A 17,715-nucleotide genomic window follows, 5' to 3' on the forward strand; every position below is an offset into this window, starting at 1 on the left:
AAGAAAACATAACAGAGTTAAGCACAGATGTCAGATCGGCCATTTTGACGTGTAACTTACAAAAGCGAAAAGGAAGGCAGAGGTGGAAAGGGGGGTGGGTGGCTGGGGGGGGCGCCGAGGGAAGCGGAGCCTGGTCTGGCCAAGGGGGGTGGGGGGGAGAGAGAAGAAGAAGAAAAGGAGGTGGAGAAGCAAAAGAAGGGGTGAAGCCGGGAACGAGCGGGGAAGAGGAGGGGGGCAGATCAGTGCAACCCACCCAAGGTGAGTAACTCAGAAAGAGGGGGGAAAGCGAGCCAGAAAGAGCCGGCACCGGATCAGCCATTGGGGGCTTCTCATGCGCGCGCTCTCAACCCCCCACCCACCCCATTAACCCAGTTTTGTTAAAAAGGTGGTGGGGGAGGGCAGGAGAGCATTCTAAAGTGGCAATGCAAGAGGAGGAGGACACACGCGGAGGGGAGGGGGCGCGCGGACGATCCAACTCACCCAGGGTCGTGCTGAGAGTCATTGGGGCTCCCAGATATCGCTTGGCTCCCTTCCGCCTCCATGGCTGCAAACGAGAAGAAGGCTCAACCCCGTGGAGAGAGAGAAAGAGAAAGAGAGAGGGGGAAAGAGAGAAAATAGCCCCCACCCTGTAGAAACCCCCCACCCTCCCCCCTGGCTCGCTCTTTCTCCACCCCCCTTTTTGCCCCCTTTCTCTGATCACTTCTCTTCCTTTTATCTTTCTTTTCCCTCTTTCTCTCTCTCTCTCTCCCTCTCTCTTTTCTCCCCCCCCCTTTTTCTCCCCCCTCTCTCCTCTTTTTCTTTTCTTTTCCTGCTACCGGCGAATATTACTGGCTGGAGGGGAGGAGAGGGAGAGAGAGAGAGAGAGAGAGAAGCCGGGGAACCAGCCAGATCCTTTCACACGTGGGATCAGCTTAGCTTAGCTCAGCTCAAGCTCCTTGCTTTCTCTCCCTCCTCCCCCCTCTCCTCTCTCTCTCCCTTCCGCGCACGGCCATCCTCCCCTTCCAGAGCCAGCCAGCCAGCCAGCCTTGCTCCCTCCCATCCACCCCTCCTCCCCCTCCGCCTCCTCCCCCTCCCTGGGACGCACGTGGGGCGGAGTTCTCAGAACGTACAGTAACCGATTCGAGAGACGTCACAAGCTCCGCCGAGGCCCCGCCCCCTTCCCCGGCTCCCGCTTCTCTTCGCCCCGACGCCCGCCCACCGCTGGCGCTCCAAGCGCAAGGAGCCGGGCGGACGCAGGCAGCCGGATTCCGCCCGGCAGCCTGGCTTGACCGTGACCTGGATCCTTTGGGGCTGATCTGACATGCGCCGCCTGCGCCTGGCAAAACAGCGCTCTCTCTCTCACGGAATGGCGAGCCGGACAGCCCCACTACCTTGCAGTCCCCTTCCCAGGTCTCTCCCGTGGTGGGAGGTTAGCCGTGCTTTTTAGATCCTAAGGGAGAAAACGCGGGCGCTGTCAGGGCAGGACTTGGGGCATCGGCCCAGGGCCCCTTGTCAGCAAAAATGAGCAGGAGGGCTTCTCCCGCACAACACACACGTAATTATTGTTACAGTATTATTGTTCTGTTCTGAAGTGCCCTGGGATCTTCAGATGAAAGGCAGTATACAAATTATTATTATTATTATTATTATTATTATTATTATTATTATTATTAATGTATTGGTTGCTTCTTTACCAACATAACTCAATATACAGTGGTACCTCGGGTTAAGTACTTAATTCGTTCCAGAGGTCCGTTCTTAACCTGAAACTGTTCTTAACCTGAAGCACCACTTTAGCTAATGGGGCCTCCCGCTGCCGCTGCGCTGCCGGAGCACGATTTCTGTTCTTATCCTGAAGCAAAGTTCTTAACCTGAAGCACTATTTCTGGGTTAACGGAGTCTGTAACCTGAAGCGTATGTAACCTGGAGTGTGTGTAACCTGAGGTACCACTGTATAAACAAACAAACCCATGCATTGAAACGGCCATAGAGGGAAAAGCCTGAAAGACGGTCCTGTTTTTAAAAAACGTCCCACCCAGTCAAGGAAGCTACAGATGATTAAGGGCCTGGCAGAAAAGAGATGTTTTTGCCTGGCTCCTAAAGTTATGTAATGATGGTGCCAGAAGAGCCTTGCAAGGGAGAGCACAGGCGGAGAGCGACCCCTGAAAAGGCCCGTTCTCACGTTGCCAAATGCACCCTCCGCGGACCTCCCAAATGGTGGGCAAATGAAAAAAGGCCTACAGACGCCACAGGCGTGCCTAGGGTCCCTTGCACCATTGGCAAGGAGCTGTATTGGCACACACGCATACAAAAAATCACTTTACCGCAATAGCCAGATTAGAAATTACTGCAATTTATGTGACCCATGTACTTGAAGCGTCCTGAGTAAGGGTGAGGTGAGGAGGAAGGGCAAGAAAATTTGCAACACCTTTGTGCCGCGGTGCAAGATGGAGGGGAAGCTTCCCCTGTGTTTGATCTCGCCACAATAGTGGCATCGTGTTGGCATGTACTCCACACCCTTACAGGTTATTTTTGCGTGGCCCCCCCCCCGGGCTTGAGGCCCCAGTGGGGGTGGCTACACCGTTGACAAGCATACCAAAGCTTCCTTATATACTGGATCAGATCCCTAGTCCACCTAGCTCAGTGTCATCCACACACTGGCAGGCAGCAGCGCTCCAGGGTTTCAGACGTCTCTCCCAGCTCCACCTGGAGATGCTAATGAGGTTTGAACCCAGGACCTGCATGCAAAGCAGCTGCTCCACCCCTGAGCTGCAGCCCTCCCTTATTGCAAAGGATCATCCTGAGATTCCAGTACAAGCTGTAGAGCCCATGTTTGCTCAGAGGCTATGCCAGGCATAGTTAAATAAATTGGAATAATTAAGCACTCCCCTATTGGGGACTGCAAAAAAGATGTTCTACCACAGGGCTATGGCCCTTACTCTTAAAACATAGGAAGCGGCCTTAAACCAAGTCAGAACATTGGTCCCTATCGCTCAGCATTATCTTAACTTCTCGCCAGGAGCTCATCAGAATTTTGGACAAGGAGCTTTCCTAGCCTCACCAGAAGATGCCAGGGATTGAACTTGGGACCTTCTGCATGCTAAGCAGATCCCACAGAGCTCAGGTTTCCCCTGTGCTGAATTTTAGATGGTAAGTTCCTTGTTCCGGGGGTGGGGTGGGGGGTCCTGCCCTCTTGTACATTGATAATGTTGCATTTATTTTGCCTACTTGTAAACAAGTGCATTTAGTGGGAGATCTGCGATGATGTCTACCGATGTTTTCATTTTTATTCTAATGCAGCTTGGGGTGGGGGGTGGTACTCAGAATTTGGTTGGAGCAGCAATCTGCTTCTTTTAAAGAGGGAATATGGGACAAACTGATTATTATAGGATAGCACCAGTGGCTCTAGCCTTCCTTACAAAGTGCCCATGGGAAGGTTTGCTTTTGAAGGGGAGAAGGAACACGGGGAAAGGCAGAACGTGCTTAACCCTTCAGCTGAATTTCACTTGTCGCTGATACTGTATGTGTTTGGGGACTGTGTTTCTCTTATAAACATGCACCTTGACAGAAGCAGCCGAGGGAAGAGTTTTGGGGAGGGGAAACTGATTGCAGGGACAGGGCTAAGAACCCCTTCCATCTCCTCTCTTCTGCAAAGCAAGTCATAACCTCCCCAAGGCTATTTTGGTAGGGAAGAAAGTGGGGGCCCTTGGGGATTTGTTGTTGAACGTGGCTGCACCGTAACATATCGTTTGCTCCTTGGCAACAAATGGGAGCTGGTAGCTCAAAACGGGAGGAACACTAGGGCTATAAGAAAATAAAAATACCTGCATGAAATCTGTGCTATGGCTTACATGACTGGCAGCAACCCATTCTGGAAAAGACATTCAGAAGAAACACTGAATAAAGGCCTTGGGGAGGGGGTCTCCATCCCGTTCGTCGTCTTCCACCTCTCCTTATTCATATCTTCTTCCCTTGTGCCCCTGGAACAGACAGAAAGTAATCCCACAAATCGCATTATGCCGATCAACTTCTCTCCGGTTCCTGGTTTAAATATAATCACATTGGCTGGAGTGGTTGGTAGCGGATCACAACCGTAAAAAATGTCCCCCAAAAGGCCTGATCCCATATGCCACTCGGTGGGACTCCTCACTTTATTCTCCGCGGGGGCAATTTTGCTTGCAGGTGATTCTGCAAATGAAGGAAACTTGAAAGAGACTGTGCTTTTAATCAGAATTCCTATTTTTGCCTTCTCTTTAAAAAAAAAATTCTAATTGTATCTCCCCACCTTCCTCAAAAATAATAAGAACACTGCTACTACTTGGTAGGATAGGGGCAATTCGCTCCAAATGAGCAAAGGCAGGAAAAGAAGGAGCTGTTTATAATGTCTTACAATGTGGTGCCATTTCAAGGTCAAGAGAGGATTTTAAAAAATGTGTCACAATCCTCCCAGTTTATGGAAAACTCCCATGCAAAGATTTAGGACACCTCCAGCCTTCATAAATATGGGGATGATGATGATGATGATGATGATGATGATGATGATGATGATGATTCTAGAGCATCTCACATCCATCTTTGGATTTACGCCTCTTCAACTTCTCTCCAGTATTCTCTGTTTGCTTCCTGCACCCACATGGTGTCATTATATTTCTTTATATCTCACATTTCCCCCAGACTCAAGGCTGCTTACCAGAATCAAAACAACATGGACAAAATATGAAAAGCTGAAAGCATATTTTAAAAAAATTAAACAATGTTTACAAGTAATTAAACTATAATACAATTAAAACAATATAAAAACAAATATATTGTTATATATTTAAAACAGCCAGTTCTCAAAAGCCTGTTGGAATAAAGTGGTCCTCCACCTGCCGGAGGAAGGACAGCAAGGGATATCTAGTGCTGTTGTTATTGCTATTAAAATAATAATAATTAATAATAATTTATTATTTATACCCCGCCCATCTGGCAGGGTTTCCCCAGCCACTCTGGGCGGCTTCCAGCAGAATATTAAAATACAATAGTCTATTAAACATTAAAAGCTTCCCTAAACAGGGCTGCCTTCAGATGTCTTCTAAAAGTATGGTAGTTGTTTTTCTCTTTGACATCTGATGGGAGGGCGTTCCACAGGGCGGGTGTCACTACCGAGAAGGCCCTCTGCCTGATTCCCTGTAACTTGGCTTCTCGCAGCGAGGAAAATGCCAGAAGGCCCTCGGCACTGGACCTCAGTGTCCGGGCAGAACGATGGGGGTGGAGACGCTCCTTCAGGTATACTGGATTGAGGCCATTTAGGGCTTTAAAGGTCAGCACCAAGACTTTGAATTGTGCTCAGAAACGTACTGGGAGCCAGTGTAGGTCTTTCAAGACCGGTGTTATGTGGTCTTGGCGGCCACTCCCAGTCACCATTCTAGCTGCCACATTCTGGATTAGTTGTAGTTTCCGTGTCACCTTCAAAGGTAGCCCTACATGGAGCGCATTGCAGTAGTCCAAGCGGGAGATAACTAGAGCATGCACCACTCTGGTGAGGCAGTCAGCAGGCAGATAGGGTCTTAGGCTGTGTACCAGATGGAGCTGATAAACAGCTGCCCTGGACACAGAATTGACCTGTGCCTCCAGGTCAGTTTCACTTTTACTTAGTGTCAGATCACCAATATCCATAGAGGTGAACACCAGGTCCAAGGCATGTCCAGGGTTATGAGTTGGATCAGACTTATTCAGGGACAGCCCCATGGAGGCCATGCTTTCCACGAAGTCCCGAGTGGCCCCTTGTAAGGTCGTGTCGGCATGGATGTTAAAATTCCCTAGGACAACCAAACTAGGTGTCTCCAGGAGAACATCTGCCACGACCTGAAGCAGCTCGGGCAGGGAATACTTGGTGCAGCGGGGAGGTTGGTAAACCAAAAGGAATCCTGTACTGCCCTACTGCCCAACTAAAATTCACTGCAACCCCCCCCCCCGCCCACAAGGCCTGGGTTGCTGTGCATAAGAGAAACCTGGTAGACAAGCAGCGGCAAGGACAGGCCCATCTGCTTCGTCTAACCAAGTCTGTTTTACACATGCCAGGTCAAGTCCTCCATCCACGATCAAGTCATGGATGGCAGTGGTCTTATGAATCATTGACCTGGCATTGCACAGCAGCACCTTCAGGTCATGTGGGTATCCCTTGCTGATTCCAGTATCCATCCGGTTAGAACCAGACCTGGAGGCAGGGATAGTCCTCAAACAATGACTAAATCTGCCTTCTGGGTAATGACATGATCTGGTCTTAGCGTAATTCCTCCTCCTACCTGTGATCACTGAGATCGGTTGTCCCAGTGCATCCCCCCACCCCACCCCCGGACCTGCCCCAGCCATTTTGTTGGCTGGGACCCTACTCCCAGGCAGCCCTGACCCCTCCCCTTAAGAACAAAATAAAACCTTTTTTAAAAAAAAGTTTCATATGTTTGTGTCCTCCTGCTGCATAGTAGAACCTTAGAGTTGAAAGGAACAATGAAGGTTGTCATCTAGCCCAAACTCCTTCAATGCAATAACTTTTTGTCCAACGTGGGGCTCGAACCCATGAGCCTGAGATTGAGCCTCATCCCCTACCAACTGAGCTATCCTGCAATGGACACTTGATGACTTTAAAAGAGGATTAGACAAATTCATGGAGGATAAGGCTCTCAATGGCTACTGACCCTGATGGATATGTTCTACCTCCAGTGTGGGGGACAGTATGCTTCTGAGTACCAGCTTGCTGGAAACCGCAGGAGGGGAAAGCACAATAGCGTTCAGATCCTGCTTCCCCATATACATCTGGTTGGCTACTGTGAGAACAGGATGCTGGACTGGATGGGAATACCTGCCTGCCCTCAGCATGACAGCCAGCAGATGTGCCTGTTGGATAGTGCCCACAATGCATAGGCTCCCGTCCCCTCCCAGCGCCTGAGAAAGTTGTTGAACTTTAAAAAATCAAATTAAAAAATCAGTGTTTTTTTAAAAAGGTATACGGAAGGACAGGTTTACATATTCCCTCATGCAAACTCCCTCTCCCCCTCTTCACTTCCTTGCCATAAAAGCAATCTTTTTAAAGTTGACTTTAGGAGTGAAATTAACTAGGCCACGGTAATCTGGTCTGGTCAATCAATTTTCCAACAAAGACTTCTGAAAGCAGTTTACAATCAAAATGAATAGCACACAGTAATTTGTCCTTGATTCATAATTCTTTTTCTTGAGAGCATTGCATACGTATGATGTGGGAGGGTGGGGGGTTAGCCTTGGTGCTCAGCCTGAAGCCATGGTTAAACCCTAAGCTAGCCATGGCATCCAAAGGTGGTCATGGCATGGCAAGATACCCTTTCTCAACTATGAATCATATGCAAAACTGACTAAGGAGGAAGGTGAAGGCCTGCTGAATATATATGTTTAAGATTAGGCCACAAGTCAATGAGCATCAAACAGAAGATTTTTCCGGTGTTTAATGAATAGGGTGGAGATACGGGGGGGGGGGGGAATCAAAAGTGTTTTCACACCATGCTTAAAAATTATTACTATTATTTAAACTGTATAGCCTGCCTTTCTTTAGAAAACAAAAATTCAGTGGGGCTAACAGTTGGTAATTAAAAAAGACACAAAAGCATTACAAATAACATGAAAAGGAACAATTAATGGGCAGTCAGAAAGCCAGAAAAAACTACATTAGGAAAGGCAATCAGCCATCTCTAAAAGCCCAGTCTAAAAGCACACATATTCTAAGGAAATACGCTTCTTGTTCAAAACTATTGTTGTTACCTATGCAGAAATTTAATGGGTAGATGATTTGAGAAATAGAATAAAACTAATATGGTTCGACCTTCAAACCCTCTGTGCTTGTATTTCACATAATCATAGAATCATAGGTTTGGAAGGGATACCAAGAGGCATCTAGTCCAACCTGCTGCAATGTAGGAAATGGAATCACAGCTAAAGAAGGCCTGACAGATGGCCATCCAAACTCTGTTTAAAAGCCCCCAATGAAGAAGAACCCACCTCCTTGCAAGACAGTCTGATCCACTCTTGAACAGCTCTTACCATCAGAACGTTCATCCTAATCTTTGGTTGGACTCTCTTGTAACTTGAATGCCAGAGCAGCAAAAAACAAGCTTGCTCCATCTTCTGGATCATCTTGGTCATCCTCATCTGCAGGAATTCCAGTTTGGCTATACAGTATATTTCTTAAACTGTGAAGCCCAGAACTGGACACAGTACTCCAGGTGGGGTCTGACTAAGGCAGAATAGGAGTGGTACTACCATTTCCCTTTATTATACATATAGCTAATTTAAGATGTTTCTTAGGAATGTAAGGTAAATAGATTTATGGGAAAGTATATATTTATAATATGTTAGAATACAAATGATACGATTATGTCCTTTTTCTCTTCTTTCTTGTGCTATAATTTATTATATGGGGCAGTATTTTTATTTAATAACAATGTTTTTTTTAAAAAAAACAACAACACACACCTCATGATTGATCAGCTAAAATCCAGCTGCAGCCCTAGTAAGGACGTATAAGCAGCCAAGCTGGACCCAAAGGCAAGTACATTTCTCACCCCCACCCCAAAAATAAGGACAACACAATGCAGGATAATGCTATAGGTTATACCCAACATTAGTCATGCTCAGATTAGACCCATTGAAATTAATGGACCAATGTTACTCATGCCCATTAATTTCAGTGGGTCTATTCAGTGTTGACACCGCAGAACAGAAGATATGTAATTATCCAACCGAAGCATCAATATTTCAGGTCACGGTGGCGACTGTTATCAAGCATCATTTTGAACTATAATGTTTGATCTGTCTTTCATGCATGCCTCCTTGAGCTCCTTGGGGGGAAAGGTGGGATATAAATATAATAAATAACTAAATTATTTTGCTGGAGGGTAAACATCTATGAGCATAAAAACCAGCCTTACAGAGTCACAGCAGTGGCCAATCTAAAGATCATAAGATGAGCCCTGATGGATCAGGCCAAAAGCCCATCTCCAGCATCCTTTCTTCACAGTGGCCAACCAAATGACTTTGGGAAGCCCGCAAGGAGAACCTAGAACCAATAGCCCCACTTGTGAATCTGATCAGCTGGTATTCAGAGACATATAGCCTCCAAAAGTGCAGGTAGGACATAGCCACCGAGGCGGGCAGCCATTGGTTGCTTCATCTCCATGAATTTGTCTACTCCTTTTTCAAAGTCATCCAGGTTGGTCACCAATTGCTACATCCTGTGGGAACGAATTCTTTAGTTTAACCAGGCACCGCATGAATAATTAGTTGCTTTTGTCTGTCCTGAATATTCCACATCTGGCTTCATATTGGTTGTAGGCAACCTTGTGCCTTTCAGATGTTTGTGCTCCATTGGCTGTGGCCAATAGAAGTTGGGGCCCACAACAACTGGAGGGCACCACATGGGCTATAAGAACATTGAGAAGTTTGGCTTAGCTATCTCTTTTAAGAGACCCAGTTGGCTGCCCCAGAAACAGGCATTTATAGAGACCTTCATGATCCTTTGACGTCTGTTGTCTCCTTTCCCCCTCATCCTGGGAGAGATTTGACTGCTTGTATTTTTAACATTCACATTTTATTATAAGATCTCATCTTATAATAATGTTTTGAACATTCAAGGCTCTTTTTTCTTTCTTTTCTTTTCCCATTTAAATCAGACTATATTCCAAAGCAGACTTTTAAGCCTTGCCGAGACCTCTGCCCTGCCAACAAGCGCTAACTGAAAAGGCACCACCAGTGTTATTTCCAGCCAAAACAACGTCCAATCAATCGCAAAGACTGACTGCCGCTCAGCCCTGTGCATAACACTAGTTCAACTGCACACACTGAACCCCAGTGGGGTAATCAGGGTTTTTTAAACAGATTTGCCAAATGCACAAGCGCCCTGTCAGACACAGAAAAAGAAAAAGGCGAAGGAACAACACAAAAGCGTGCTTTGCTCCTTGTTTACAGCCTGCATCAGGGGTACTCCACAGGAGCCTTACCTACCACCCGGCAACATTTCATATTTTAATCTGCCTTAGTTCAATAACGAACAGGTACAAAAATATTTACAAGGATGCAACAAGGCATTAAACTGCCTAAAGATGAAGGTGTGGAAGACAAGGCTCCAGCTAAAAGAAGAAGGACCTTTAATATGGTTTGGTCAGTTCATTTTAAGTATGGAAATTGAATGCATTCCAACCCTTCTATAATTTGTGTGCATGCTGTTCCTGACATGGCCTGTCATTCAAGTGCTTAATAAACACATACTTCTAACATGTCTAATTTCCCCATTATTCAAAATGAATATTATCAGCTTCCCAACTGCACAGATCCACACGCACCCCGACTCTACATTTTGTGTCCAACTGCACACTAAAAAAAACAAAAAAAACCTTGGGGTGATAATTCACTGCGCATCAGTTTGGGCACATGCGCAGCCTCCCGTTGCTCCGACCTTTTTCTCAGGCGCGCTCTCCTTTTGCCCACTCGCCTCTGCCACGTTTGTTTCTCTCCAGTGGGAGGCTTTATGGGATTCTATACATATTTATCGTATTAGAATGATTACATAAGGAAGCAAACAAGAAATGGAAGAGCTGTTGAATATGAATGCAAAGTACCCACCCTGTGGCACATCCTGTCGCTTGAGGCACTGTGGCCTACATTTTGCAGAAATATTCATTCATACCAAGTATGAGCCAAGTAAACACTTCAACGTCTTTGGAAGGAGCCTCCTGCAGGAGAGAGAGGCACGACATGAAAAAAACCAATAACTAAACGTTTTCATTTGGGGGAAAATACCCATTCATTGCTTTATTTGGTTTGATCTTAAATATCTCAAAATAAAGGCACTGTTTTGAATATATGCATACATGCACACAATTTCACAGTTAATAGTCTCCTAGGAACCCTAGGAATCAAGGCAGGGCCAGATGCAGTCTTAGTAAAGCAATATGTGCCACCTCCAGCTCATTCTGCTAAGTGGGGCCATGGACCTCAGCCCCCAAGTGATGCCTTGACTGCACCCCGGATGGACCTTTAGGATGAGTACACACAACTTTTTATTCTAGAATCAATGGAGACCAACTACTACTTTTTTCCTATTACACACACACACTAGATCTCTTGCATTTTCTTCTTTTTTTTTCTTTTGCCCTTTAAAAGTACTTCTTAAGAAACAGTTTTCATTCTGCAGAAGACAGAATCAGGATTCAAGATGACCTTGATGGATTGGAGAACAATCCCAAGCTAACAGAATTCATTTCAATAGGGACGAATGTAAGATTCTGCACATAGGCAGGAAGAACCAGATGCACAAATATAAGATGCAGGACACCTGGCTTACTAGTAGTTCTTGTGAAAAGGATCTAGAGGTCTTAGCAGACCACAAGCTTACCATGAGTCAACTATGTGATGCAGCAGCATAAAAAGCTGGTGCTATTCTAGGCTGCATCAACAGAAGTCTAGTTTCCAGATCAAGGGAAGTAACAATACCACTCTATTTTGCCTTAGACCAACTTGGAATACTGTGTCTAATTCTAGGCACCACAATTTAAGAAGGAGGTTGACATGTGCAGAGGAGGGCAACCAAGATGATCAAGGGTCAGGAAGCCAAGCCTGATGAGGAACAGTTGTGGGAGTTGGGTATGTTTAGCCTGGAAAACAGGAGACTGAGAGGAGATGGGGTAGCTACTTTCAACTATCTGAAGGGGTGTCACATGGAAGACGGAGCAAGCTTGTTTTCTCCTGCTCTGGAAGGTAGGACTCGGGGCAATGACTTCAAGTTACAAGAAAGAAGATTCTGACTAAATATCAGAAATAACTTTCTGACAGTAAGAGCTGTTGGACAGTGGAATGGTCTCCCTTCCAAGATTGTGGACTCTCCTTCCTTGAAGGTTTATAAGCAGAGGTTGCATAGCCATCAGTCATGGATGCTATAGCTGAGATTCCTGCATTGCAGGGGGTTGTAAGGTAATCTAAAGGTACTGTAATCTCATCCAACCTGCTCCTCAGAAGTGGAGACTCTCACAGACAGATGTGCAGCCTCTTCCTCAGGGTTGGGGAGCCTATTTCAGCCATAGGGCCACATGGCGGCAGTAGGCAGAGCCAGAGCCAGAAGTGGGTGGAGCCACAAATGCAAATTTCACCTCTGTACTGTAGGCTAGCTTCTATCAGCACTCTCTATCATTCATTAAAGGCATTATCAGAGAACATGATCAGTAAAAACACTCAAGGAAGATATGAAGCAGGGGTGTGGCCTGGAAAAGAGTTTCAAGGGCCTGATAGAGATGTCTGGAGGGCCACATTCAGCCACCAGGCTTGAGTTTCCCCACCCCTGCTCTAATTTAAGACCCCCCATAAGGGAGCCCGTCACCCCTCTAGGCAATCAGTTCCACTGGAGGAAACTGCTTTTACCATCAATACATTTTTCCTAATGCTCAGTCAAAGTCAATTAAATTGATGGGCAGGATGTAAATTGAACACAAATATAAATCACCATGGTGATGCAGCTGTGTTTTCCCTCCCTTTGGCTTTCACCCGTCACCACATCAAAGTGAAATATGGCACCCCTTTCACCAACGGCCTGGCACTTGGGGTGGGAGGCTATTGCATTGTGGGTGGGGTCTCTGTTCACCAGAAGACAATCATCCCCAGGAAGCATGTTGCAGTAGGGGCAGATATTCAGTAGTGCTCCTAACCCCCTCCTTTGCAACAGGATGTGGGGTGGGAGGTTGAGAACAGAAAGTGAAGGGAGTAGGAGCAATGGAAGTACAGTGGTACCTCGGGTTACATACGCTTCAGGTTACAGACGCTTCAGGTTACAGACTCCGCTAACCCAGAAATAGTGCTTCAAGTTAAGAACTTTGCTTCAGGATGAGAACAGAAATCATGCTCCGGCGGCACGGCGGCGGCAGGAGGCCCCATTAGCTAAAGTGGTGCTTCAGGTTAAGAACAGTTTCAGGTTAAGTACGGACCTCCGGAACGAATTAAGTACTTAACCCGAGGTGCCACTGTAGAATATGTCCCAAGATCTGTGCTTAGCTTAGTCCCAGGCTAGTTTATCTACTAGTCACAGAAAACTGTGCTCCTACAGGTTGCAATAAGTAGCCTGGAATTGTTCGCACTTTACCAAAGCGATGTGCTAAATTCTGCACCCATTATGTACAACTTTATTTATCTTAAAACTCGTTCCTTGCCTTTTTTGAAAATTGAAAGTAAATTCAAAGCAGCATACAGAATGAAAAATACAATATGTAAAAACATATCCACAATAAAATTGCCACACACGAAAAGCAACTCTCACAAAACATCAGCCCCCAAAACAATAATAATAATAATAATAATAATAATAATAATAATAATAATAATAATAATATAATATCTTTATTGTCATTGCCCCCTCTCGGGGACAACGAAACAAAACAAAAAAATCAAGTAAACAAACAGCTAAAATCCATCTTTGCTCTGTACCAGATTTATACTATTTTTACAAGCTGTCCAAATCTGCATCAGCATCCTCTTCTTTTGCATAAATTATTCTGCTCTGGTTCTATCTGGCATGATCTATCCTGGTTTTGTTAGGTCGTGGGAATCCTTGTTCCTGAACGCCTGGAAATCTTCAGCCACCCTTCTGGCTTCTGAGATTTCAACAAACATTCCTATTTCGCTTTCAGCCACTTCACATCTGTAAGGCCTAGAGACTTGCTTTTTTCAAATAAAATGTGAAACCTGAGATTTCCAGGAAGCTGAATATTGTTGCTTAGTAATGTCCATGTTCCCGTGGAAATCATGGGATAAGCCCAGCCCTGTGAAATACGAGTTCCGTAAATAAGTATAGTTGCAGTCCCATACCCTCCAACATTCCTCAGATGGAAATAGGGCCATTATTCACTCTTGCCCCCTGCTGACCTTTCCCATTCCCCTATTTTCTGTTCCCTACTCCTGCAGAACACTTCTTATCAATAGAAGGGTGAGCACCACCACCACTGAAAGCAATAGGACACAGCACACAAACACTCCACCGTCCTGACAAAACCCCCTAATCACGGTTTTATTTTACTTTTTTCTTCTGCGGATTTACAAAAAGAAAAATGCACACCAACAAATAAATTTTTAGAAAGGGGCAAGATTAGATGCAGACGCACAAAGCATTTTTTAAAATACGAAAAATCAAGACTCCTTGCGTTCCGCTCCACTCCCCCTTTCTTCCCGCCCAGGGCAGCCCTGCCCTGTCTGCACCTCAGAACTGGCGCGTCACACGAAGCTGGTCCTCAGTGGCAGCAGCCTCTCCTCCTCAACTGCTCTCCAGCAGCCGCCACGAGCTGCCCAAGGGAGGAGGCTGGCAGCAATGGCCATGGAGAGGCAGCAGGATGCTCTCTCGCAGCTGCCACTGCCATTGCCCGCAACTCACGACAAGCGCCAGCTCATCTTCCTCCCCAAGCTCAGCAGTGGAGCTGGTGAGGGAACTAGGGACATTCTGGGATCAAAGCAGCGTTTGTAATTTCAGGACTGTCCCTGAAAAAATCAGGACACAACTAGGGACATTCTGGGATCAAAGCAGCGTTTGTAATTTCAGGACTGTCCCTGAAAAAATCAGGACACAACTAGGGACATTCTGGGATCAAAGCAGCGTTTGTAATTTCAGGACTGTCCCTGAAAAAATCAGGACACCTAGAGGGTATGCAGTCCAATTTGGTACAGTTGCCGAGACTAATGTAGTTCCTTCTGACCTCTGACAGCACACGAGGCGACCACCTTGCTAGCTAAGCAGGGCCGGGACCGGTCAGTGCCAGGATGGGTGTAACACCTTGGGTTCCACGACGGAAGACAGTTGCTTCTGCAAGATCCAAAGCAGAGATGCTACGGATTGAACCCGGGGCTTTCTGCATGCAAGCGTTCAGCAGTCTGAGGCTGTGTAAGCAACCCTACATTTAAAGCACATGGCTTTCCCCTAAAGAATTCTGGGGTGTAATTTACTCCTCACAGAGCTATAATTCCTTAACAAACTACATTTCCCAGGATTCGGGGCTGGCGAAAGTAATGTGCTTTACATGCATGGTACATACACAGCCTGCATTAGCAAGGTGCCTACCTAAATATTAACCAGAATCTACAAGGCTCCTTTAGACAGTCAGACTTTGGCCGTGGTTGTGTGATCCTAACTCAGCTTATTAATAAGCTGAGATATAAATGAGCCTGATGGCGATGAGAACAGGTCTTTTCCTCGTCTTTCTGTGTGAGCCAATAAAACCATCCATGTTTTTGAAGTTGGCTTAAAATCCTTGCTTGTTACAATGTGGAGAGGCATTTTCGATAAAAGAAAAAGAAACTGCCTTAAGAGACTTGAGCTAATTGGTACTTCCAGGTACAGCATGACTAAACTTAAAGTCCAGCTGTGAAAGACTATATTGCCGATGCTTCCCTATTACTCAACTCAACTGAAGGCAGCCCTGTTTAGGGAAGCTTTTAATGTTTGATGTATCACAGTATTTTAATATTCTTTTGGAAGCCGCCCAGATGGGCGGGGTATAAGTAATAAATTATTATTATTATTATTTATTTAAAATGCTTGTGGTCCCCTCCTCACTGCTGAGTACAATCCCAGGGTCTGGTTACAATTGGAATACACTGAAACTCAACACATTAGAAAGGCAGTAATGCTAAGACACCCATAATAACAAACTCCAAGGTCAGCAGATCAAGCAACGCTGCTGCCCATTCTCAGCTGTGGCACACCGGCGAGGGCAGCTGCAACCCCACGGTCAAGCATGACCCACGGGCAGAAAGAGGAGAATCATAGCAACACTGCCGCACACTCTCTTCAGCTGTGGTGCGCCGGACGTGGAAGCTCCACCCTAGGTCAGGCACTTGGGAGCACTTCCTGCCAGTGCGCCCCAGGCTGCGTTGCCCTACGCTCCGCCAGGGGGAATTGGAGGTGCATGTGAACATGCAAGAAGAGTAGCCAGTGCCTGAGGAAATGACGGTATTTTCCCCATTAAAGGAAAACGTGCAGGAAAACTCTAGGCCCATGTCATGCGCCACAGGAGCTGGGGTCCTGAGCCATAAAGGACTTTGCAGTTAATGGAAGACTTCCCGGGGTGTTGGTTCGCTCCTGTGAAGGAAGGAGTGAAGAGGCTGGCTGCATACAAGCTGCAATGCTCCTTCGTATCTTGTTAAGCCAAGATACGATTATCTGAACGTGACCTTCCCATCCAGCCCAGTATTGTCTACCCTGATTGGCAGCAACTCAGTAAGGCCTCAGGGAGAAGCTTTTCCCAAGCCTATTACCTGAGCTCCGTTTAACCTGGAAGAGGCCAAGTCTTCCACCGAGCTTTGGCCTCCTTGGCAAGCTATGTTAATCTTGATTTACTGGATTTGTTTTCATCTATTTAAAATATTTATAAGCTACCTTTCTGGACCTTGTCTGCTCACAGTGGCTTATTGCTTTAATTCCGGAACCACTGTTGATCCTATTGTTAATCGTGTTATTCCATTTCTATTATTTTAATTTACTTTGTAAGCTGCCTTGATGAGAGTTCTCCATATGGAAAAAAGGACTAGAGTACCAATTTCCTAAATAAATAAAAGGCCACAGGATGTGTCTCTAAAATTAGCTGAGGTTGGTTTTTTTTTTTACACAAGTTTTAAAAAAGAGTTATATAGTATATAACTTAATAACAAAAAAATAAAAATAAGCCTGAGGAGATAAACAAAAGTATAACTATTAAATGGTGATAGATGCTCCTCAAAGCAATCTTAAAGTTGAGTTTAATCTCGTAAAGAAAAACCCTGAACTGATTTCACCGAAGAGCTGTAACATTAGCCAGGGCAGAATGCAACCCCATTATTAAACAATCCAGTGTGTGCAGGTAGAGACTGCTGCCCTCTATTGAACATGCTCTGAAATAGCACCCTCTCTCCCCGTTCTTTCGTGCTGAAATAATCTATTGCTAGCTTAACTCCTTTGCTGATTGAGACTTACACACACACACACACACAACACCACCACCACCACCAGAGAGAGAGAGAGAGAGAGATACCTCTGACTGCCCTGTTTCTTCTAATCCTGACGCCAGAGACACAAAGCTAGGCTGGCAGCAACAGGGGCATTGATGCAGGCAATCGGGGTCTGTTATTTGCGGCGATGTCTTACGATAGAAGGTATTAAAAGGAAAGGCATTATGAAGAAATGCTAGGCAATCTAATAAAGAAGAAAGGAGAGCCCTGACATGTACGTTATATAATAGTGCTGTGTGTGTTTGTATACGCATACACACACATACACGGAAGTGCTTATGTAAGGTACAATCATCTTGACACCTGGTTCACCCCAAGAAGAAACAAAATTTGTCGTAAGATGCACGTGCTTTCTTTCATAAGAACCATGAAGGAGAAGGAGAAATATTGCAGAACAGTGGCTAGAGTCCCAATTACACATTGTCTGTAGTACTGAGATCCTTTTTCTCAAGGCCTTTCTCTTTATCATGTAAAGGTCTTTGTGAGTAGCTGCTGTATGCAAGCCATCCCCTCAACCACTAGGACCTTCCACTTCCTACAAATGGGTACAAGGCGAAAGATGCAGTAGTCAAACAGCAAAAGGCAAAAACACCTGCACCTCTGTAGGGCTATATTAGGAACCAATCCTGCATCACACCATATCAATGACCACGTCGGGGGATGTTCTCAGGGGCTTAGGGCCCCAGTTACAGAAGACAGACACCTTCCTCAACAGAC

At 45.8% G+C, this 17,715-nt stretch overlaps 1 protein-coding gene and 1 long non-coding RNA gene across 42 annotated transcripts in view; one reads left to right on the forward strand and one right to left on the reverse strand.

Annotated features, from left to right (window-relative positions):
- The window catches only part of MSI2 (musashi RNA binding protein 2), a 410,358-nt gene extending 399,643 nt beyond the window's left edge, over positions 1-10,715 (reverse strand). For 39 of the 41 annotated variants that reach the window (XR_014214082.1, XR_014214083.1, XR_014214084.1 and 36 more), the window contains exon 1: positions 481-544. Coding sequence is in view for 38 of the 41 variants with exons in the window: in XM_082201278.1 (XP_082057404.1) it covers positions 481-542 (62 nt within the window). In the remaining 3 variants the exon portion in view is untranslated. Of the gene's footprint in view, positions 1-480; positions 640-3,803; positions 3,960-10,605 lie in introns of those variants that run through there. The other 2 variants (XM_082201257.1, XM_082201256.1) reach the window with 2 other exon arrangements.
- On the forward strand, positions 10-10,257 carry LOC309519993. The gene is made up of 3 exons (XR_014214117.1): positions 10-258; positions 2,999-3,129; positions 9,657-10,257. It is a non-coding gene; the product is annotated as an uncharacterized lncRNA (long non-coding RNA).
- Positions 10,716-17,715: the final 7,000 nt, after the last annotated feature.

The sequence above is a fragment of the Podarcis vaucheri genome (assembly GCF_965113315.1).
Source record: "Podarcis vaucheri genome assembly, chromosome: 15".
NCBI classification, from domain to species: Eukaryota; Metazoa; Chordata; class Lepidosauria; order Squamata; family Lacertidae; genus Podarcis; species Podarcis vaucheri.